At 37.1% G+C, this 23862-nt stretch overlaps 1 protein-coding gene across 1 annotated transcript in view; it reads right to left on the bottom strand.

Moving 5' to 3' along the window:
- Window positions 1-13784: 13784 nt before the first annotated feature.
- BANK1 (B cell scaffold protein with ankyrin repeats 1) overlaps window positions 13785-23862 on the bottom strand; it is a 307032-nt gene continuing 296954 nt past the window's right edge. The window contains 4 exon segments of the mRNA XM_032398831.1: window positions 13785-13844; window positions 15145-15200; window positions 16224-16253; window positions 20899-20962. Of these exon segments, the coding sequence (XP_032254722.1) occupies window positions 13785-13844; window positions 15145-15200; window positions 16224-16253; window positions 20899-20962 (210 nt within the window).

Here is a 23862-nt window from a genome sequence, read left to right as displayed (position 1 = left end):
GAAAATGTCCCCCCTCCAGTGTAGTTCCTCTAGAATTTAATCTCATGTCCACTAAAGCCAGGCCTTCCATCCTTTATTCCAGAATTAAATCTGGATGTGCTTACCTGTGTAGACCCTTGGCTAAGGGTTTCCTCTGAATGACCTGACCACTCCCTTCTGCAGAGGTAAGGATGCTTTCCAGAGATGAAGATTCTTGGGTTAAAATAAATTACTGTGAACGTTAAGATGATTAGTATCCTTACAACTCGTGTTAGAGAGAGTACTGCTAATAAAAATGTTTTTGACACTCAATTCTAAAAAGCAGCTGGTTATTCTGTTTTGGGATGCAGATCAGAAAATTAGTTGCATCTACTACTAGTTTTATCCATATCATTCCAACTGAGCTACCAAGAAATTCTATTAGGCAAGAATCATACCTATCTGTTCTCTTCATTGCTCCAGTGAAACTCTTGTCAAAAAGAATTGTGTCAAGTTGGTGCCCAGGGCAAATGTTTACTGTTGTAACAATTCTATAAAAGCAAGTTTTGGGACCTGAGAGCACATGCCTTGAAAAATTGCTGATGGACATCTGCTCAACACAGGACTGCGAGTGTGCGTCTCTATGCTAAGGTTTACTCAGATACTTGGCAAATAGGCAGAAACCTGATTTAGTGCTATTTTCCTAAGAGGCAGCACTTGAGAGTGCCTGTTCTGCTTATGACCTCAGGCACTTAGCATGCTTCTTGGTTGCCCATCTGGCCTTAAAAATATACTATTTCTATTATAAAAAAGGGAAGATTCTGCAGTGGAAAAGTTTGAGTATTTCTGGAACTCAGAAGATTTAATACTGGATGTATTACCATTGAGTTAATTGTCCAATAGTTTTGGGTGAACCTAAGTTTTTTGTTTGAAATTGGATTCCCTAATGGAGTTAATGAAATTATAATGCTGGAGAAAGTAAGCTGATTCTTTATAACAGCACATATAAAACTAGGTCTTCATTTTAGTTCCTTACCAGATCTTTAAATTGAGGCCATATTTTACTCTATTTAGTTTGCTATTCGTCTTTTGGCACTTTGGTGAAATAGTACATATTTAAAGATTGGTATTTTGGAACTCTGCAAACCACATAAGTGTTTTTGCTGGGAGAAGTTATTTCTGTTAGTTGCCTTCTTTACTTACAAGTTGACTGTAAAACATCATGAAGTTTATGCCCTATATAAATTGCTTTAATTATGTTGGGTTTATGTAACTTCTTCTTGTTTGTATAGGCTAAATGGGTGCATGAATTTTTTTTCTCAAGACCTCAAGAAGCTTGTTCAGTGCTACAGAAATAAATACAACTACATTTAAATGCAAGTATTTAGTCTTACTGGCTTTACTTAAGTCTTGATCACCAAGATCATTGTCTTTGCATGATGATAATTCATTTTGGTAATTAAGTGGGAAGAACAGACCAGTATTCTCATCAGTCCCAGATGGCAAGTGTAATTCTTAGACTTCCAGTTTACCAACATAAGAATTCTTCCTACCCTCTCCTCTGTCCTACAGAAACAAACATGGCCCAGATGCTGTGATAAATGTGTGGGATTCATCCTCTATTCTTATAGGAACATTTGTCATGGCCAACTCTAATTTAAGACCAAGAAATGCTTTCAGCTGCTTTTATCCAGTTGCTAAATCAAATAACAGTATCAGAAAGAAATTCGAGGAATTTTGAAATGACTGAGGAGCTAATGTATAATGAAAACCCCAGTAATCGAATAAAAATGCCAGCGTAATACCTATAACACTCATTTTTGTTTACTTAGTATTCTACAGTCACATCGGACTTTGTCAAATAAAATATAACAAAACTTCAAAGAAGTTTAAAAATCTAATCACTGGCCACTTTAATTGTATGATTGTTGTCTGGTCAGCTGATAAGACAGTTGCACATACTATTTAAGCTCCTTTTGTACATCCTCATGTAATGAATATCTCTTTGTCCTTTTTGTTTTAATATACTTCCATTTTACTGATCTTAATCATTCACAGTACACTGAATGTGAATAGAACTGAAAAAATGTCACACCTGCATTCCTTATTTATATACATTTCAGGGTTGGTGGTAGTGTTGTCATGGTGAAAATCCAGATCTCCTAAAACTCCTGGGTTATTGTATAGTATGTAACTCTTGGTTTGTCAAGGACTTGAGTTATTTTATTTTGGTAAATATTTATAGAGCATTCAGAAAGTGTCCTGGTTGTTGGTATGAGGGACATTTTATTCATGAGTGGATAACAAGATGAGAAAAGTATTGGGGAGAAGAGGGTAAGACAGAAAATACTTAAGTTCTTAGGGTAATCCCATTCTGCCCAATGCTTGCTGTTCATTTGCATGTATTAATTGGATTCTTATTTATAGGTTTATTGTATGCAAAATTTGGGGTTGGGCAGGCGAAAAACATTATATGACCAGTTTTCTAGGAAAGTATTTCTGTGTTATAGATATATAATGAGTTTCTTGAGCGAATAGCATAACCAATGGTACATAATTGTCATTAGTGAGAATGGAAATTATATATTTTCTAGGCTGTAACAAAGTACCACCAACTGGGGGCTTTAAACAGACCTCAGTATACACTATCATAATTCTGAAGCCCAGGAGTCCGAAATCAAGATGTTGCCAGGGCCACGCTCCCTCTGAAACCTCGAGGGGGGATCTTTCCGGGGCTCTTCCTATCTTTGGTGATTTGTCAGCTGTCCTTGGCGGTCCCTGGCTTGTGGCTGCAGCACTTCAAAGACACTCTTGTCTCATGTCTCTGTGTCTTCACACGGTATTCTTTCCTTATGTGTGTCTCTCCTCTTCTCTAAGGACACAATTCGTACTGGATTAAGGGCCCACCCTACTCCAGTACAACTTCACCTTATCTTGATTACTCCAAAGACCCTTTTTAAATAAGGTCACATTCATAGGTACCGGGGGTTAAGACTTCATATCTCTTGTGGGGATACGTTCAATCCAAAATCTATGTGGTTTTGATTTCTACAATCTAGAGTATCTAGAGCAGATGGGAATTTACTGGGAAGATACTGGGAAGTGACTTAATAAATGGGAGACTGGAGGACTGAGCTAGGAAAATGGATGGGAATCAGGGGTCCTCTGGGGGAGAAGCAGGCAGAACTGCAGCCAAGGTCATGCTACAGGAACAATCTGACTTCTAGTCTGCTCCCACCCCAAGATTAGTCTGACTTCAAGCATTGAATCAGCATCTCAGGAATGAATGTCTGCTTGAATTTAGGAACCTGACTGTGCCAAGAGTGAACTGAGGAAGAATCTGCCACCTGAGAAAGTTGGAATTTCTTTCTTGTTAAAACTATAGTCAATTGGGAATTTTCTCAAAAGAATGATGACAGTGCCAATAGGAAGAGGGAAGAGCCAGATAGTGGATCACCAAATGTGACAAATGTTTGCTGCAGGAAGGTAAAGCCTATGGCGCCAAACTAAAATGATCAACTTCTCAGGGATTAAAACAATGCTCAAGTTCATAAAAGAGCAAGATTGGGCTTTGTCTTCTATGTTACCCGTCAGCTATCAGTACTAGAAGGAATGCCAGTGACAAACACAAATAATCTTAAAACAAGGAATTAGAAGATACAAATTTTGAGAGGAAAAAACTATAACAGGAGATCCTCTTATGTAAGGACAATGGAAGGAAGGGGATGGCCTCTGACTCCCTAGGGGCTTGGTTTTTCATAGCAGGTGAAGTTACTATGTTTATACAAACCATGGGAAAACTTTAAATAAAAGTAGAGAATCTTCTGGGTCCAGGTGACCAAATGCCACACCAAATTGGGTAAAGGGCATCTTCTTTTATTCCCATGAAATTTTGGCTGAGAATCAAGTGGGTCACCTGTGGGTGGCAGTCATCTTAGGAGGAGCAGTGTCTTCACAAAGCTACTAGCAGAAGACACAGCAGAAGCACATGTGATATATTATCATGGCGTTCCTCCAAATAACTACAGAGATGTTTTAGGAACGGTGAGAGCTATCATGAAGATGGGATTGCTGGCTGAAGAAGAAGAGTACAGATATTTTAAAGGTAAAAGTTCAGTGTATTTCTAATAAAGGAGGCTGAGCATGCTGCCCAATCTAATGCTTCCCCTCTCTGTGGAAAACAAAGTTAAAAGTGTACCAAATGATTAGTGCCTACTTTTCTGGTAACATTGATAATGTCATGCCCTTTCCTTGGGGGACATCAAACTATGGTCCTCAGCGCCTGCCAGGTAACTAGCATCATTTCAAGAAGAGCTTATTCCCAGCTGTCTATTGTTTCTTCATAAAATCTGTAATGGCCCTTAGTCTTAAGAAAACAGTAGCGTCTAATTCCAAGGTGAATAGGACGGGTCAGAAGGCTGGCTTGAGTCTCCTCTGGGGACCACCGCATCCAATAGACAAGACTGTCTCAAGTGCTGGTGTCAGGCATGCTCTACTCCGCTCAGCCTCACAGTCTAGGAAGGAAAATAGATCTGAGCAAATGATACTGTTACTCACACTAGCAGGGTCACCCGTTAGCAGTGTTCAATTCATCAACTCCCCCCATTTGTTTCCTTTTGTGTATCCACTATATTTCAAAGCTGAGAAAGTATAACCCAGCCACAGACCTGATAATGTTTCCTTTGGTGCCAGGTTTTCTAAAGTTTGTTTTTCTGCAATCTGAACCTTTAGAGTATGATTAAGTCAGATTATAAGATTATTAATAATGGGGGTTGAACATATTTAAAGAGGAAATAATCATATTCAACATAATCTAAAATTTTTATGTGAAGAAGAGAGCTAACAAAAGAAGAACTAACCAATGAATAATTTAATGCTGGTGCCTTGATTGTAGATGTAAGTGAAATTCTTCCTGAATTTGTAATTTGGTATTTTTTGATTTTGATGAAAAATGAGTTTAATGAGGGTCATTTTATTTAACTAAATATTCTTGAGAAGTAACTTAAGGAGAATCTAAATTCTACAACTAGGTAGTTGATGAATAAAGCTTTGGTTGCTCCAGTGGCATGTAAGCTAGCTAAAATTATGCTATGTTACTATATATATGCTTAGATTAGATAAAGTTCAAAAGGATTTTATATTGATTATAGACACCTGAGCAACTGGAATCTTGTATTAGATTGGCTTGGAAGTTGAACTTATGCCAGGAGGAATGTCATTATTTTATGAATTGGGTAACCCAGAAAGTGACCTGATATTTATTCATTTAAAAAACATCAAATAAGTACCTGAAATGTGAATTGAGTGATTGAAATGCGAATTGCGCAGCAGGATAAATAGGTGAAAATATTTCGGTTAAGAAATACATTATCAGATAAAATTCTTGTTAGAGAAAAACCGAATTAAATTAGACTCTTGATGTGACTCAATGTACCAGTCAGAGATCCATAAGAAACAGAAGCCACTCTAGACATTTCAGTCAAAAAAGAATGTAATACAGGGAATTAAGACCTTATAAGATCCTTCAGAGAGCTAAGAGAAGTTAATTCAGGTTAACATGACTGTAGCTAAAATCCAGTGGTCAGAAAGCAGCTTGTGCCTGCTACCATTACTGATGCCACTCTGTCTCAAGCTCCTGAGGCTGGTGACCAGAGCCTCAGATGAGGATCCCACTGACCACAGAGACCAACATGGGTCTACCGTACTGGCCTGTTTCCACAGCAGCAGGAGGTGCTCTCTGTCTCATCTCCATCTTCCAGATCTCCCAAGAAACTATCTCATTGGTGGAATGTATATCACACATAGCCCCTTCCTGCTGGGGAGACTGACAAATTCATGGTTTGCCTTCCAGCCCTTTTAATACAGGGGGTTTCATAAAAGGGGATGAAAATGGATGCTAAGTCCACATCTAGCACACTTAGTCTATTTTTCATGTGTGTTTTTCAAAGATTTTATTTATTTATTTATTTATTAGAAAGAGAGAGAGAGAGCGCGTGAGCGCACAAGCCTGGGGGAGAGGCAGAGGGAGAAGCCGACTCCCCGCTGAGCAGGAAGCCCGATGCGGGACTCGATCCCAGGACGCTGAGATCATGATCCAAGCTGAAGGCAGATGCTTAACCGACTGAGCCACCCAGGCACCTCGGTTCTGAAGACTCATGATAGCCTCCGGTAAGTTTTTTAGGAAGGTAAACAAAAACATCAGGAAAACTTCCTCAAACTATTCTACATTCACAAGGGTCTAAAGCTTAACTTTGTCAGAATATGACACAGGCCTCCATGGATTAAAGGACCTTAGATATATAATCCGAAATTTATTTTTAAATAAAATTTTATCTTCTGTATTTAGTAGGAGGAGAAATATTACCATCTTGATTATAATGTTCCTGATGACGCTGAATCCAGCTTTACCTAATTGCTTGTTGTATTTCAAGATAACTGAGTAAAGATGATGATGTTGATGATAATTCAATGTTTATTGAGCACTTACTAAGTTTTAGGTGTTTCATAAGCATAGCTTATTTAATTTTCACAACTATCCAGTGAAATGGCATACTATTCGCTCCATTTTACCCATGAGGAAACTGAGAATTACATTAATTACCTTGTCCAATGTCATACAACCCACCAAATCTTATCCTCTTGTCTTCTTCATCTTGGCAAATTCTGTCATCTACCAAATTTCTCAAGTCAGAACATTCAGGCATCACCCAAATTCTTTTTTCTTACCCCGACATCAACTCCATCAGCAAGTGTTATTGCCTCTACCACCAAAATATGTCTAAAAATACTTCAATTATCACTCTAGTCTAAGCCACCACCATCTTGTGAATACCTCACAAACCCCCTGACTGGTCACCTTGTCACTACTCTTGACTCTCTGCAATCCATTTTCTGTTCTGCAGTGAGAATGAATTGTTCTGCTTAAAACATTTGAATGGCTTCTCACTGTACTTAGAATAAAACTCAAACTTCTTACATGATGTTTCTCCTACTTACCACTATAAAATCATCCCATGTCTCTCACCCTTACCCACTGCATCCCGGCCACACTGACTATATTAGTTTGCCATGGCTGCCATAACGTAGTATCCAGATCGGATGGCTTACATGATAGAAGTTTATTTTCTCACAGTTCTGGTGGCTAGAAATTGGAGATTAAGCTGCCCAGCAGTTGGTTTCTTCTGAGTGCCTTGAGGAAAAGATCTCTTCCAGGCTTCTCTCCTTGGCTTGTAGATGGCCGTCATCTACCTCTGTCTTCACATCATCTTCCATCCATATATGTCTGTGTCCAAATTTCATCTTTTATAAGAACACTAGTCCTACTGGTTTAGGACCTTATTTTAACTTAAGTACTTCTATAAAGACCCTATCTTCAAATTTGGTCACATTATGAGGCACTGGGGATTAAGATGTCAAAATGAATTTTTGGGAGGACGTAATTCAGAACATAAAAGTGGTATTTCCATTTTCAGAAAATGTGTGGTTCATTCTGATCTTGGGGTCTTTGCAATAGGTATATTCTCTATCTTGAGTGCTATTCTTGCTTCTCATGTTAAGTGTACTTACCATGATAAAATAACATAATAAATAAAATAAAAAATAACATAAAATAAAATAAAAACATCACAGTCAAGGTACCATAGTAGAGAGAAGCCAGGCTGAGGAGAACATATGGTGATTGTGAGGAAGGTTCCTATGTCCTTCAATGTCACTGTTCATGAAGGTCATCTGCTGGGATTTCCCAAGTCTGCCTATACAGAGGATCTGTGAGGTACTGGGCATGACTTGCTATGTCTGATTTATAGAACACCTCATTTTATAACATTGTGACAAATTGTCAGTGTTTTGTTAGGATGCTTAAGGCTCCTTGGCATGACTATAGTTGTTTTCACTAAGTGCCAGGTATGAATTCCAAAGCAGCATCAGTTTATGCTTCCTGGAATCCCTTGTCCTTCCTTTGCTCAAATGAAGAAAAGAGGAAGTGCTAGGAGCAAAATTGTACCACCTTTATTAGAGTTGATATATCCTGTCCATCTACACCTTGAGAAATGAAAGAGACAATCCATAAGAAATTGTTGGTTAATTTGCTGAGAGCTAGTTTCTCTCTAAGAGTCACTTATTACCATACAGGGCAAAAAGGCTGAGAAAAACTATCCCACTAGTTTCCATGGACACAGAAATTGCTTCAGTGTTTGCTACATTTCAGTGCACAACATTTCCGAATGGTCTCACTCCAATTCTGCGTAGAACCAAGCTTGATGTTGATTTGAAGATGTACAAAGAATTATACAGAAATTACAGTGTTTTGTTCAGAGACATGTTTACTAATTCATTTGCTTGAAGACAAGTAATCTTCATTCTGACTGAAACTGACTTTGGTTATTTGCAAAAGTCAGAATGTAATATTTCACCTTATGCTAACCAAGTGCAAATCCTGAATGCCAAATAAGTATTGAGCATGCCACCACTCCTGTCACCCCCCGACACCATCCATCCGTGGCAAACATCTTTAATTGGTCTTGACACAGTTTCCCATTAAACTCAGGTTTCAGGCTCCATTGGAACACATCACTGCAGGCATCCTTCAGCCAGTTTTTCTTTTCCCATTAAGTGGGAAATGAGGCCAGCTTATATTTACACAAAGTATAAGTCAGTAGTTTTCAAACTATATTTATTTATTTATTTCTAAAAGGGACTAAAATAAATAGATCTTTCTAATGTCACTTGATCACAGAGCCCCTCCCCCCTCTTTTTTTTTTACAGAGCCCCTTTTTAATACAATATCCATGAGTTCTTTGTAACACAAATTGGGAAACACTGCTGTAGTACTTTACCACTTGAGACTTTTGATCTTTCTGGGAAACCCAGGTGTCATTCAACACTTTGTAATCATTGTTTTTTAAAATGATATAGATTTAAGTCAGATGCTGTAAGACTGTGCCTAAGAGCCAGTCAAATAAGGAGCCAGCCTAGTTTATCACAACAGTATTCACATTTCAAAGAGGATTATTTTCTTGCAAACTGTCTTCCTTGATCAAAATGTTCTAAGCACTTATATATATATATATATATATATATATATATATACCTCATTTAAGTAGACTGACCACATATTCCTACTTACACCTGGGGTAGTCCCAGTTTACGCTTGCTTTTCTTTTTTTTTTAATTATGTTATGTTAATCCCCATACATTACATCATTAGTTTTTGATGTAGTGTTCCATGATTCATTGTTTGCGTGTAACACCCAGTGCTCCATGCAGAACGTGCCCTCTTTAATACCCATCACCAGGCTAACCCATCCTCCCACCTCCCTCCCCTCTAGAACCCTCAGTTTGTTTCTCAGAGTCCATAGTCTCTCATGGTTCATCTCCCCTTCTGATTTTCCCCCCTTCATTCTTGCCCTCCTGCTATTTTCTTCTTCTTCTTCTTCTTTTTTTTAACATATAATGTATTATTTGCTTCAGAGGTACAGATCTATGATTCAACAGTCTTGCACACTTCACAGTGCTCACCATAGCTCATACCCTCCCCAAAGTCTATCACCCAGCCACCCCATCCCTCCCACCCCCCACCACTCCAGCAACCCTCAGTTTGTTTCCTGAGATTAAGAATTCCTTATATCAGTGGGGTCATATGATACATGTCTTTCTCTGATTGACTTATTTCGCTCAGCATAATACCCTCTAGTTTCATCCACGTTGTTGCAAATGGCAAGATTTCATTCTTTTTGATGGCTGCATAATATCCAATTGTATATATATATACCACATCTTCTTTACCCATTCATCTGTTGATGGACATCTTGGCTCTTTCCACAGTTTGGCTATTGTGGACATTGCTGCTATAAACATTGGGGTGCATGTACCCCTTCGGATCTCTACATTTGTATCTTTGGGGTAAATACCCAGTAGTTACGCTTGCTTTTCTATTGTAATCGTTACTACTACTCTATTTTACCATCAAATGTGTCCTCTTTGAAAGATAAATTAATGATCTCCTTACATTTTAATTCTCAAACAATCTGTGCTAACATTGGTATTATTTCCTCCATTTACCAACGATTAAATACCAGAAAACTGGTTTGGTTTTGCATAGCTAGGCCATAGCTGAGTCAATATTCAAATTAGATCAGTCTTACTTCAAAGCTCATGCTCTTGAACGAAGTACCACACTGCTCATGTAAATATCTGATGTCATTTAATAACCATGAAATTATATAAGATGTATTTATTGTCTACATTTTGAAGATGAAAATATTGAGGAAACCATATGCTGTAACTTATAAATTTGAGGTCTATTATATTGAGAATCTTGCATTTTGTTGTCTTTTATATGGTAATTCCTGCCTTTGAAGGTCAGCCCCACACAAAAGGCAGGCCAACAAGATGGCTGGCAAGAACAGCTACAGAAAGAGTTGCAAATAGGGCCTTATATCAGCTCTGAGCCAATCAGTTGGGACCTAGTAGATCAGGTCACGATGAAGGTCTCTCTCTCTTAAATATTTACCCATTTAGAACAACAATATGCAGTAAAATTCAGGTAAGTCCAAGTTATTAAAATCAGACCCCTTAGCTTTATAGGAAACCAGAAGGACCTCAGATGAGCAAATACTTAGTGTACAAATAGGATATAATGATGACTCCAGGTACAAGGTCATTCTCATTAGAATACTGAGAACAGTCTCATTTTCTAAAAACTGGAGTCACCGTTGGCAGAATAATTGAGTGTTAGATTTATGAAAATATATTGGAGTCATCCATTCTTCTGAGTATTTAATGATCCATTTAAGTTTAAGCCATACGCATTTCAAAACAAAGACATTCATTGTGCTATCATAGGAGTTTCTACTTTAAGAAAATTCTGTATAAAGCTGTTTTTTATTTTAACAACATTCTTTTAAGTGTTAATCCCATTTTACTGTCTAGTCTAGATCAGGGTTTCTCAACCTTGGTGCTACTGACATTTTTGGACTGGATAATTCTTTGCCTTGTGTATTATGGGACATTTATTAGTATCACTTTTCTCTACATACTAGATGCCAGAAGCACCTTCTCCATAGTCATGACAATACAAAATGTTGCCAGATATTGCCGAAAGTCTGGGGCAAGGGGAACAAAATTGCCCAGTAGGAACCACTGGCAAACAGGCTTCCTCTATGTTAGTCTAGGAAATTGACAAGGTAGAAAATAAGGGAATTAATATTAAATGTAAAACTCTGATAACATTCAGTACCAGTTCAAATTTCCTTAGAAGTCAGAGTTCTGGTGAATTTAACTTGGCCAAATTTAGGAGTAATGGCTTGGAAACAAACCTGACATAAGAAAGAGATGTTGGGGAGGGTATGTACTATGGTGAGCGCTGTGAATTGTGTAAGACTGATGAATCACAGACCTGTACCCCTGAAACAAATAATACATTATATGTTAATAAAAAAAAAAAAAAAAAAAAAAAAAAAAAGAGATGATGGGAAAGATAAAGTACTGGCTTTCAGGCTTCCAGAATCAGCACAAAATCTTCAAGAGAAGATCTTCCCATGTAGGTCTCTCCTTTCTGGCAGTGGTTAGGGCTCTCTGAGAAGTGCCCCAAATCTCCAAGGGAAGTCCACGTCTTTCTCTCTATTTCCCTGCCCTTTGCCCTGTCCTAGCATGAATGCAAAGTTTCTGTTTTGCAGCTCAAAGTTAATGGGCAGTATTCTACATGTTAGGGATGGAGTCCAGAGATGAAAAAACACTGTCCACATGGGGCATTTTCACTTGGGGTCACTCCTAAATTTGGATTAGTCTTCCTCCACCCTTGCATTCTCTCTACTTTTCATCTTATCCTCCAGTGCAACAGGTAATGCTATGGATTCCTACAGATCCCCCAATTCCAACCTTCTCTAACCATCTTCCAAATCAGGCAAGGATGGGAGGCGCCATGGTAGAGGAAGCATGAGGAAGACTTCAGTTATTTTTAAGTTTCTTTTTACCATGTCTCTTTGTGATGACAAAGTGGTAAGAATTCAAGGGCCAGAGTATCTCAGGAAAGAGGCTATTAAAGGGGCTTTTTGCCATAATTTTAATTCAAGTTCGCTCAGCGCATAAGTATTTAGAGGCCTTGATTTTCAATTTCCATCTATGTTAAAGACCTGAATAATATTCAAGCCTCATCTTCCTCTTCCTCTCTTAATTGAGTCTCAGGTGAGAGATAATCCAATTGCTTTATAATTAGAAAAGTTGACATTTTACCTGTCACTGGATTTCACACTTTCAATAAGAATAAAGCCAATGATGAAACCGTAAGTATCAATCACAGACCAATATAGAGGTTTTTACTTTAGAGACGAGACACATATTTGAATTTAGAGATGCAGAAAATTATACAAAAACAGTCAGTTTTTCTACTGCTTTTCTGAACTCTTTGGGTGAGACAATCCACATAAATGGGGGATTTGTAATCATGTTTGGGTAATAATTAACCACGGTGTGCAGAAGGGCCTGCCATTTCTTGAAAGCTTGGATGTGAAACTATAGACTAGATTTCCAAGTGTCATAATCAAAGCATCATCTGTTCGGGATGAATCAAACATCTGTATTATTTTTTAAAACTTGAGGTTATTTGAGAATGTTAACAGTCATGAGAAACCTGTGATCAGTGTTTTGCAGAATCACTTTAAATAGATATTCCTATCACTGTTTAGAAGCGAGGGAAAGAATCATCTGTGTGTTTACTTTGTGGGGCTTACGCAGTGAAATTAAATGAGCTAAAAATTTTTTTCAGGAGCCTTCCTTTTATAAACTGGTGAGCAGAAGAATTTAGTGGTTAATTATTATACATTTATTTTGGAAAGTCAAACATAGTTTTAAACATTCATTTTATTTGCAGGAACCATACATGGAAAATCATAGAATGATAAAACTCTGTTCTATTCTAAGCTAGTAAGTTGTTTCTAAGACATAGGTTGCTGAAATTGTAAACCTTTTAATAAAGAATGTAGGTTGTGGAAATGTATGTTAATTTGAGATATAGAAAGTTAAAAAAATAATATTCTCAAGGTTATATGCAAATAGTCACTAACTAAGGGAAGGTTTTTGAAAACATGATGTGATGATAATAATTAGAGCTTTGAATGTCAGAAATTTAGGAAATGGACCAGCCACTTAAAAGGCAAGTATGTATGAAACAAATTTGTATTTTCATGTTCATTCTAAGGACAGAGGAGTAAACTGTTAAGGTAAGTGCTGCAAACAGGCGCAATAACTTTGTTACAGAGCATTTCACTTCTCTGCTCTTGTTTTCCTTTAATTGTCAAAATGGGAAATAGCTGCTTCAGTGGCAAAATGCATTGTGAAATGCAAGAATTGTCAAAGAATGCAATTGCTCTATGGCATTCAATTTGAATCTTGATATACCTATCTGAAGCAGGTTAATGCCAATAAATTGTGGCAATAACAAACTGTGAAATCCAGAGGTTTGCTTCTGCTTTCATAGCATGGTATTTTCCCTGAAGACAGCAGGCAATCCAAATGCAAGCTTGCTTCATTCAGAAAGCACAGTGTCTGCAGATTTTTGGGTTTCATTATAATAACCTGAAAGTGAGATCACAGGAAATGTATTAGTGAATAATGGATCAATCGAAATTGATTAGCTAGCAAAAAACCACCCCTATATATAAATCTTTCTAAGGAACAATCACCTTTAGCTTGAAAAATACACGTTTGTCATTTCAGGAGAAGACAATGAAATATTTAAAGTATTCTGTTTGCTAGACAAATGATTCCTTCAAGTCTCTAATAAGCCTGCTTTAAGCTTTCTAAAAAATACAGCTGATATTTTACCTTCTTTAGTAATCTTTCCTGCATCAGAAACCAAATTCCTTTTCAACTTGGAGTCGAGTAGGAAGCTAAGAAAAAAAAAGAAAGAGATACAGAGCTAGCATTTCTCCATTTTAAGGCGGAACAAAGAAACATGATAAAGTCATAGTTGCCTTTCATAGGAAAATAGCTTCTTAGAGGGAACTGGCAAGACATTCCTCCATCTTAAAAGGAAAGAAGCATTGTAAAGCTCACCGAGAGCAAAGTCCTTGAGTTCACATTTTATTTCCATTTTGAGGGAGAACAACCTAAGTACTGGGAATTTATATTCTTTTTCTCTTACCCCAAATATTGTTCTCAAAAAATATGCCATGATTGTTCGAAAACATCTTTTTTTGTGGCTAGTTAAAATCAAAAGAACAGTTACCTGTGTTTCTCGTAAAGACATTTATAGATCTTGTAGAAGGATCTTTGTTTGACAAGTATATTTTCATAAACTCAGAGGCCTTGATGGTACCCCACGATTCTACTACTGTCCAGTGAGTTTAACGGGTCCTTATACTTTAGACTCTTTGGTCTATAGCTCACTGGTAGCCACAGGGTGGTCCAGAAATGTAAATCTGTCAATCAGTTCTTAAGGGTAAATGACTTTTAGGAATCCTTATGATTTACTCAGAACACAGGAGAGCTTAAAGGGTTATTAAAAATTGGTTTATTATGAGAACTTACCAAGGGCTCTAATTCTGGATTTTAGCAAGAAATCCAGCTGCCTCATGATCCTGAGCCATAGTGAAAATTTCCTACATCACATATGTAGATAGTTGGAATAACATGCTTGTTTTTGAAGAAGAATTTGTGATCAGGACATTAGCAATGTTGCCTTGAACTAGTCTTGGTTCTCAAGGCTGTTCTCTTTGCTTCATGTTATTTTTAGCTTCTTGTTAGCAATTCATTTTCAGTTAACTCTACATGTGAAGTGATGCTATTTACATGAACAATATTTTGGGGTTACGTTTTTTCCTCAGCTAGACTTTAAGGACTATATACATTGTGGTTCAGATAGACTCATCATATTACTATTGCTAAAAAAAAAAACATGTATCCATCACTCCTCTAAGATTTATTTGGTCTGTACATGGTAAATTCAGCCATACTTTGGCCTTGGTGCCTTTTTCCTTTGAATTCCTTCTTTGTTTTTTTTCTAAATAGTTAATTTCCTTAAATTACTGCTCATGCAGTAATTTGTACACAAAAGCTTATGTAACCTATTCTGTTCATATTTGTTAAAATGTTTCAAAGCATAGGATAGAAGGCTCTACATTCTTTCTCAACAAAGTTCCTTTTTTTTTTTTTTTGCATTTTATAAAAATTAACATAAATACAACCTACCTTATTGCGGAAGGGTATGTTATGTAACATATTTTCATTGCGGGCACTTTCATTACCTAGAAATATAAACTCTGTTACTATTTCGTCTTTCACATATTTAGTGATTCATTTATTCAACACTTCTAAAAAACAATATATGCTCTGAGTAGGATGTAGGTAAAGGGCAAAATTATTGAAGAGATACAAAGGGGCATATTGAAAGGGCACCCTTGGCAAGTAAGCTGTTAATTTCTCCTCCCCATATAGTTGACTATAGGATGCTGAGGAGTTGCTTCTGTTCAAACACAATCCAGCAACTTTGAATAACAACCCCCGACTAGATTATGCCGCCGCCTTCTTCTTCGTTTTCCCCCATTTACCGTGATCAGCCAACTGCAAAGTACTCTTTTTAATGAAAACTTGTTCCTACTACTCCCCATTGGCCACTGCTCCTCTTGCCTTTACCACCGACTTTCCATTTTCCATCCCAGCCCCGTGGCTCGCTTCTATTGCTCTTCTCTGTTCCCACAGTCACTGCCTTGGTTCAGGCTGTAGACAGTTGCTCCTAGGTTAGTCAGAGCTCCCCAGCTGGCCTCTGGCCCCTCTTGACTCTGCCAACTTTCTGCATACATTCCTCCCCACCACACTAAAGTGGATCACCCTCTGAAATGTTATTCCAATTTCATTTCCTGTCTCAGTAACTCCCACTTATTAAGTGTCAGCTCCCATTAACACATCATCATCAGTCTTTATAGCAGTTCCCCAAGGTAGAAGTCTGGTCTCCATTTTACATATGAGGAAACTGAGGCCTAAAGAGTTTAAGTGGTTTGCCAAAGGTGGTAACCGGTAAGTTGCGAAGGGCCGGGCCCATCAGAGTTCAAAGCACATGTTTTCTTACTGTGTAACAATGCCTCTACATTGCTATTCTAGAATCACCTCCAAGTTATTTTGGATGTCAAGTGGTTTTGCATATACAGAGAAAATCTACATGAGTTTTTGCACTGACCTGCCTAATCATATTAGGTTTACATTAATATGGAAACTAGTTTACCATGTACTTTTTTGTAGTCTGATATTCTTAGTGAATACCAAAAACTTACCATTTGGATGGTGCACAATGGTGAGTTTATCTAGAAGACAGAAAGAGTGCATTCTATTGAGTTTTGCTCAATATTTATCTTAAACTTTCTTTTTTTAATTGTTTGACTACTTCTTATCTTTGATGTGACTATGAAATTTCACAGTCTGATTAAAAAAATACTGATTTCTGGCCACAAAGTGTGAAACCATGTCTTTTACTACTTTTGTCTTTTTTCCTTCTGATGCTTGTCCCAAGATATTATGATTTTAGATATGTTAGACACTTAATAAAAGCTTACTACTCTGCTTTGATATTCTTTTAGCCTGAGCTACGCCATTCTTTTTTTGAATTAGCATTATTCACTATGTATAGTACAACTCAAACATTTTAAAGTATATAGGTTTATGACTTTTTTTTTTTTTAAGATTTTATTTATTTATTTGTCAGAGAGAGAGAGAGAGCACAAGCAGGGGGAGCGGCAGGCAGAGGGAGAAGCAGGCTCTTTGCTGAGCTGAGAGCCTGATGCCGGGCTCGATCCCAGGACCCTGGGATCATGACCTGAGCCAAAGGCAGACGCTTAACTGACTAAGCCACCCAGGTGCCCCAGGTTTATAACTCTTGACAAATATACACAGCCATGTGTCCATCACCCAATTAGGATAGAGAACATTTCTCTCCACAGAAAATTCCCTTGTGCCCCCTGACATCAATCCTCACCCTATTACCTCTAGTGACCCTGATCTGATTTCTATTCTATAGTTTTATCTAGAATTCCAGATAAATGGAATCTTAAACCATGTACTCCTTCATGTTTGGTATCTTTCATTTAGCATAATATCTGTGAGATTCATTCATGTTGTTGTGTGTAATAGTAGGCATTTCTTTCTATTGTTGAGTAGTATTCCACTGTATGAATATACTTCAGTATAATTATCTCTTCTTCTATTGGACATTTGGATTGTTTCTGGTTTGGCCATTGTAAATGAAACTGCTATGAATTTTGTGAGCAAGTCTTTGGATACACATAATGTCCCCCCCCCCCCCTTTTTTTTTGAAAAATCCCTAGGAGTGGCTGGTCTAGGCCATAAAGTAGGTGCATATTTAACTGTTCCAAAGTCACCACACCCCTTTACACTTCCATTAGCAATGCATGCAATGCATATCAAGTTGTTCCATAGCCGAATCACTTCATTTTGACAATATCTAAAAATTCTAGTCATTATATTTGGTGTGTACTGATACCTCATTTTCTTCTGCTCTTATTGCCTCCTTCCCAGCCTCATCTTTGTTGAATATGTAAAATATTATGTTCAGAGGAGTGTAACTTTTTTTTTTTTAGTTTTGTAAGTTTTGTTTTTTAATTAACTTGTTCTTTTTTATCTAAGTTGTTAAATGTATTGGCAAAAAGCTAATTATATTTCCTTAGTATCTTTTTAATACCAGTAGGATCTGTTGTGATAGCCTCACTTTACTTTCCTGATATGGTAACTCTTGTTTTCTTTTTTTCCAGTTCATTTTTGTCATGGTTTTATCAATTTTAGTTATGTTTTCAAATAACTTATTTTTGGTTTTGTACATTTTTCTATTGTTCATCTCTTTCATTTTTTACTGATTTTTAATCTGATCTTTCTAGTTTTTCCTCTTATCTCTTTTTGGATTGAGTTTGCTTTTCATTTTCCAGTTTCTAAAGTGGAAACCTAGATCACTGATCTTAAGTTTTTCCTCTTTTCTACTATATTATTTACTATAATATTTATAGCCATAAATTTACCTTCAAGTACTATTTTAGTTGCATTCCACACATTTTTATATGTTGTATTTTCATTATCATTCAGGTTGAAATATTTTCTTGTGATTTCTTATTTGACCCTTCAGTTGTTTTGAAATGTACTTAATTCCTAACGATTTTGAGACATTTCTAATTTCTTAAATTCTAATTTCTTTCTGTCATGGTAAGAGAACATAAGATTTCAAAAGGCTGAAATCTTTCTGAGAACATACTCTGAAGATTTCAATCTTTTGAAATTTATTGAAACTTTTTAAATATCCCAGCATATGTTCTATTTTGGTAAACCTTCCATGTATACCTTAAGCAGACATGTATTCTAATTTTTTCCCATGTCATGTTCTATCAATATCAATAGATTACCTATTTATTCGCTCCTTAAAACCATATTTTTTATTAATTTAACTGTGGTTATAAGAGTTGCTTTAAAGTCTTTGTCTGTTAAGATCAACAATGAGACCATTTTTCTTAATTTGGTCAGTTAGCCAGGATATAGTATATCACCAGTTCTTGATGTAGTGTTCAACGATTCATTAGTTGTGTATAACACCCAGTGCTCATCACCACACGCGCCCTCCTTAACGCCCATCACCCAGTTACCCCATCCCCCCACCTCTCCCCTCTGTATCTTTCAGTTTGTTTCCCGGAGTCCAGAATCTCTCATGGTTTGTCTCCCTCTCTGATTTCTTCCCATTCAGTTTGAACAATGGGACCATTTTAGATGTAATTTTTATTGATGGCTTTTTCTTTTCTATGGATTACATTTTCCCATATCTTTGAATGTCTTCCTTTTTTTAAAAAAAAAATTGAATACTGGACATTATAGACAATCAGTTGTGTATTCTGGATTCTGTAATATTCCTCTAATAAGTAATAAGTGTAGGTTCTCATTTTAGCAGGCAGTTTGATGACTGGCATGAACTTGTATAGGCCTGGTTTTGTGCTTTTTCCAGTGTTGATCTATAGCCGCCCATGTGTTTTCTAAAGCCCTCAGTGGGACTGAGCCTACAAACTCCGCCTTCCACGTGAACCTTGTAGGGGCTTGGTTTTAGGCTTTGTTAAGGTAGGTCTAGAGGAGGTCCTCTAGAGGAGGCGTCATGGTCTTTAATCATTACATCTCTTAAGTGTCACAGCAGGATGCCAGTTTTAACAATGTGTTAAGGAGATCTTCCCACTCTGGCAGGGCAAGAACTCAAACATCCCCAGTATGGCCTTTCCCTGGCTCTGCTCAAACTCTAGTGTCTCCTTTTGCTTTCAGTGTCCTAGAAGCTGTTATCTTGAATGCCTGAGTGGTCTTGCCCTGCACATGTACAGCTCATCTCTTGGCCACAGACTTGTGGCCTCTGAGGCTACCTCTCTATACAGCTACCTCTTCTTCAGTGATCCACCACACACATTCTAGAAGCTGTGGCTGCCCTGAACTCTGATCTTTGCCTCCTCTTGTCACAGGATTGCCCTGCTTTGCACAGACTATAGTCAGAAAATCAGTCTCCTGGGCAATCATTAGAGTCATCTTGTATATTTTGTCACTGGAATTATGGTCTTAGGCTGCTACTTGCCTACTCCCTGAAATCAACTGCCTCATATTTTTGCCCAGTGTTAGTGTTCTGTACAGTGGGAGGGTTTGTCTGGTACTTTTGGTTAGAAGGGGAACTAGCCGATTCCTAATTAAGACACCAATGATTAAAAGCATTGACTTTGGATTAAAAAAGAAATAAGCTGTAGTTTCTAATCTGTGTGTCTTTGGGCTTCTTAGTTTCTTACGATCTGTTTCTTTATTTATAAATTGGGACTAATGTCTACCTCAAAGGATTATTGTAAGAAATTAAAAAGATAACATTTAAGTATATAGCAGATAGTCAAATATTAGCTGTTACTACCTAATGTTCCTTAGTGAGGATATTTATATATTTTGTAATTTGATACATTGTTAAAATTTTAATCTTTTTCCACATTAGAATGGAGATCTGTAGAACTCAGTTATCTGTAAATCAGCTTGCATTTATGAACTCAATTATTTTAGAAAGTATATTTCTGTTTTTAGAAAGAGAGCTTAAAGAATTTTCTATGGAAAAGCAGATACCAATTTAATAATATGAAAATAAACTTTTTCAGGGTCAATTTCAACATGAAGCACTAGCTAAAATCTATGCAATCTTATTAAAAATGGAAGAGATGGAAATTTCAAGGTTTGCTAGTGGTTGTCAGTTTTTAATTATCTGTGCAGGGGTAAGGACTTGGGGAAAGAGTGGTCCAATTGCGACAACATAATTTATTTTCAATTTTGGAATGTGCTGTTTATCTTTGGAGAAGATTTACCATCTTAATAATGTTTGGTTTGTATTAATATGAAAATGAGTGTTTTTTTTTCCTCCCTGAGAGCAACTGTTAATTATTAGCAAGGGGAATCTGCATTGCCAAGAAGCATGCTAGCTACCAGGGAAAGCAACCTGAGATTTACAATTTAAAATGATCCACATGTGGACAATTGTGAGAACTGACTATATTAAGAATATTCAACCTTATTAAAAAAGTATGGCTCCTTAATAATTCAGTACTCTGTATAATGGCTCATACATATAAAAAAAAAACTAGAGCCAAATTACCTTATTTGCAAATTTCATAGAAATCAAATGAAAGAAACTAGCATTTACTGAAGGTTCATTATGGGTCAAAGAAGGTGAAAACTGTTTTAGATAGTAACTTGCACACAACCACTTCTGGATAGATCTATAATTACCCCTGTTTTGTAGACAAAGAACCTGAGTACCAGGGATTACATGCTGTCCATTCACGCAGCTGGGAAGTGATGGAGCACAGATTTGAATTCAAACCTGTCAGACTCCATAGTCCTTGCATTTTCTTCTTTATCAGAGTGATAAAGGAATAACAGACAAATCTTACTTACCAGACACATTTTCTTCTTCTGGCCTTTTCCCAATAATGCAATCTCGTAGTTGGCGTAGTTTTTCCTTAATGAGGAAATGACCAGAAAATACAAGTGAATATTTACAAATTTGTCATGAATCAAGATGAAAACATCAAGTACTGTCACCAGGACCACCATGACTAGGTAGCACTAATTTGGTACTTACAGTGTCCTAATCAACCGTCCCTGATATTTTAAATGTGTTATCTTATTTAATTCTTGCAAACCCCTGAAGTATGTATGTCATCATCTCATTTTACATATATAGAAACTGAGATTCAGAGAGGTTACATAATTTTCCCAAAACACACAGTTGTAAGTGATAGAGTCAGCATGGCGACCCAAAGCCCAATTCTTGTGGTTGCTGTTTTCCCAATCTAACACCTGAGGGGGCTATCTTGGCCATCTGGTGTCCAAAAGCAAAAGTGTGACACAGTGCTGATTTGCTGCTGCCTGAGCCCATCTCCAGCTTCTGTGGGCACAATCTTTCCTATGAATTCCTTCTAAGAACCAGGGACTTGGAAGCAAATGATACATAACTGGATTCCCCTTCTTAGTTCATTTGTGATCTTTCTTTGCTTTCTACAAAACATTCTACATTGCACATCTATTATCATTTTAACCAAAATGTAAAACAGGCTAACACTAAAAAATGTCCTTTGAGAAGAGAATCTAAGAATAACACTTTTTCCTAAGGGTTTCCCTTGGAACCCAGAAACCATGTTTTCTAAAAAGAGGGCTGTTTTCATTAGTGTAAGCATCCTTTTCTGGGAGTAAACGTTCTTCTATAGGCACTTACTGGTTATGAGCAGCAGTGAAGAGGGTGAAAGGCAAGGTTTCTACCTTCTCAACCACCTCACCTTCAAAGCCAGGGGTTCTACATGGGTCTTCATTATTCTAGAAACTCTTCTATTACCAACTTTATGTTTGTGCCATTTTCCCTCTTATTTTCTTAGGATAATACCTCTGTCACTAATAATATAACATCACAGTTACCCCCGATAGATTTATCCTCAAGGTATAAATGAATATTTTTGCAAACTACAAGAGTAATATCGAAGAGTGTATAGGAATGAGTGTGTATATACGTTGGGGAAGTGGGGAGAACATTCCTTTTTCTGTTATTCAGGGTGTTGTCCAGGCCCTTATGTTAAGGGCTAAGAAAACATAAGGGAAAAAAGCTCTTTGACATTGGCCTTTGTAATAGTTTTTTGGATATGACACCCCAAAGCACAAGCAACAAAAGCAAAAATAAACAAGTAGGACTACATCAACCTAAAAAGCTTCCGCACAGCAAAAGAAATGATCAGAAAATGAAAAGGCAACCTACAGAATGGGAGAAGGCATTTGCAAATAATCTATCTGGTAAGGGGTTAATATCCAAAATATATTAAGAATTCAAACAATGCAGTAACAAAATCCAAATAATCTAGTTAAAAAATGGTCAGAGAAAAGAAATGGGCAGAGGAAGTAAATAGACATTTTTCAAAAAAAAGACATACGAATGGCCAACAGGTATATGAAAAGGTGCACAATATCACTAGTCAATAGGGAAATGCAAATCAAAGCTACATTGAGATATTATCACCTCACACCTGTTAAAATGGTTATCACCAAAAAAGAGATAACAAGTGTCAGCAGGATGTGGAGAAAAGGGAATCCTTGTGCACTGTTGGTGGGAATGTAAATTGGTGCAGCCACTGTGGAAAACAGGATGTAGGTTTCCTAAAAAATTAAAAATAGAACTACCATATGATCCAGTAATCCCACTCCTGAGTATATATCTGAAGAAAATGAAAATAGGATTTTGAAGAGATATCTGCACCCTCATGTTCACTGCAGGATTATCCACAATAGCCAAGATATGGAAAGAACCTAGGTGCCTGTCGATGGATGAATGGATTAAGGAAGAAGGAAATCCTGCAATTTGCGACAACATGAATGGACCTTGAGGGCATTATCCTAGGTGACAAAAGTCAGAGAGAGAAAGACAAACATGGTATGATAACATTTATATGTGGAATCTAAAAAAGCTGAACTCAGTGAGTAGAGTGGTGGTTACCAGGGACCGGGGAGTGGAGGGAAAGAGGAGAAGTTGGTCAAAGGGTACAAACTTCCAGTTAGAAGAGAAATAAGTTCTGGTGATACAATGTACAGCACGGAGATTGCAGTAAACAATACCGCGTTATATACTGGGAAGTTGCTAAGAGAGTAGCTATTAAATGTTGTCACCCCAATACAGAAATGGTCATTTGGTGACATGATGGAGATGTTAGCTAACACTATGGTGGTAATCATACGTAAGTGTGTGAAATCAGCACTGTAGTACCCCTTAAATTTACCCAGCATTATAGCCAATTATATCTCACTAAAGCTGGAAACATAACAAAGGAAAAGGACTGACTGATCGTCAAACGGTATTCAGTCAGTCACTGAACTTTTGGCTCATGGAAAACAGCCTTAGTGTTTGTTCTTGTATTTACAGGTTAAATTTTGTTTTGTCTTGCATAAACAGTAACCGTATTCAATATCCCATTTTTCCCATATATTGGACAAGTCAGATCGTCTCAAAGTAGTCAGAGGCCACCTTAAATCCTTGCTAAAACAGTATTAAATATAAATACACAAACAAAATAAAAACAACCAAGCCTTTAATAAAACAACTAGTCAAATAATTTCCAAGAAGGTATTTCGGTTGGATCACTCTAAATTGTAAACTTTATTATGATCTAAGAGAATGAGGCGCAACTGACTTATTTCAACAGAACTTACTGGCAATGCTAAGAGAGTGATTGTGTAGGTCTACACCTCGGCACAGTTTACCCGTTTCAGGATAAGAGGGACTTTGACAGTGATGGCATCAGCACGGATTGAGAAGCAATGTTGTCATTCTGATCATGAACGATGATCAGTCGCAAAACTGTACAATCAGCATTTTTTCCC

This window comes from Phoca vitulina, unplaced genomic scaffold (assembly GCF_004348235.1).
Source record: "Phoca vitulina isolate PV1807 unplaced genomic scaffold, GSC_HSeal_1.0 scaffold3, whole genome shotgun sequence".
In the NCBI taxonomy this organism is placed as follows: domain Eukaryota; kingdom Metazoa; phylum Chordata; class Mammalia; order Carnivora; family Phocidae; genus Phoca; species Phoca vitulina.
The sequence above is the reverse complement of the archived record's forward strand: the minus strand, read 5'-3'. Positions and strand labels throughout refer to the sequence as shown.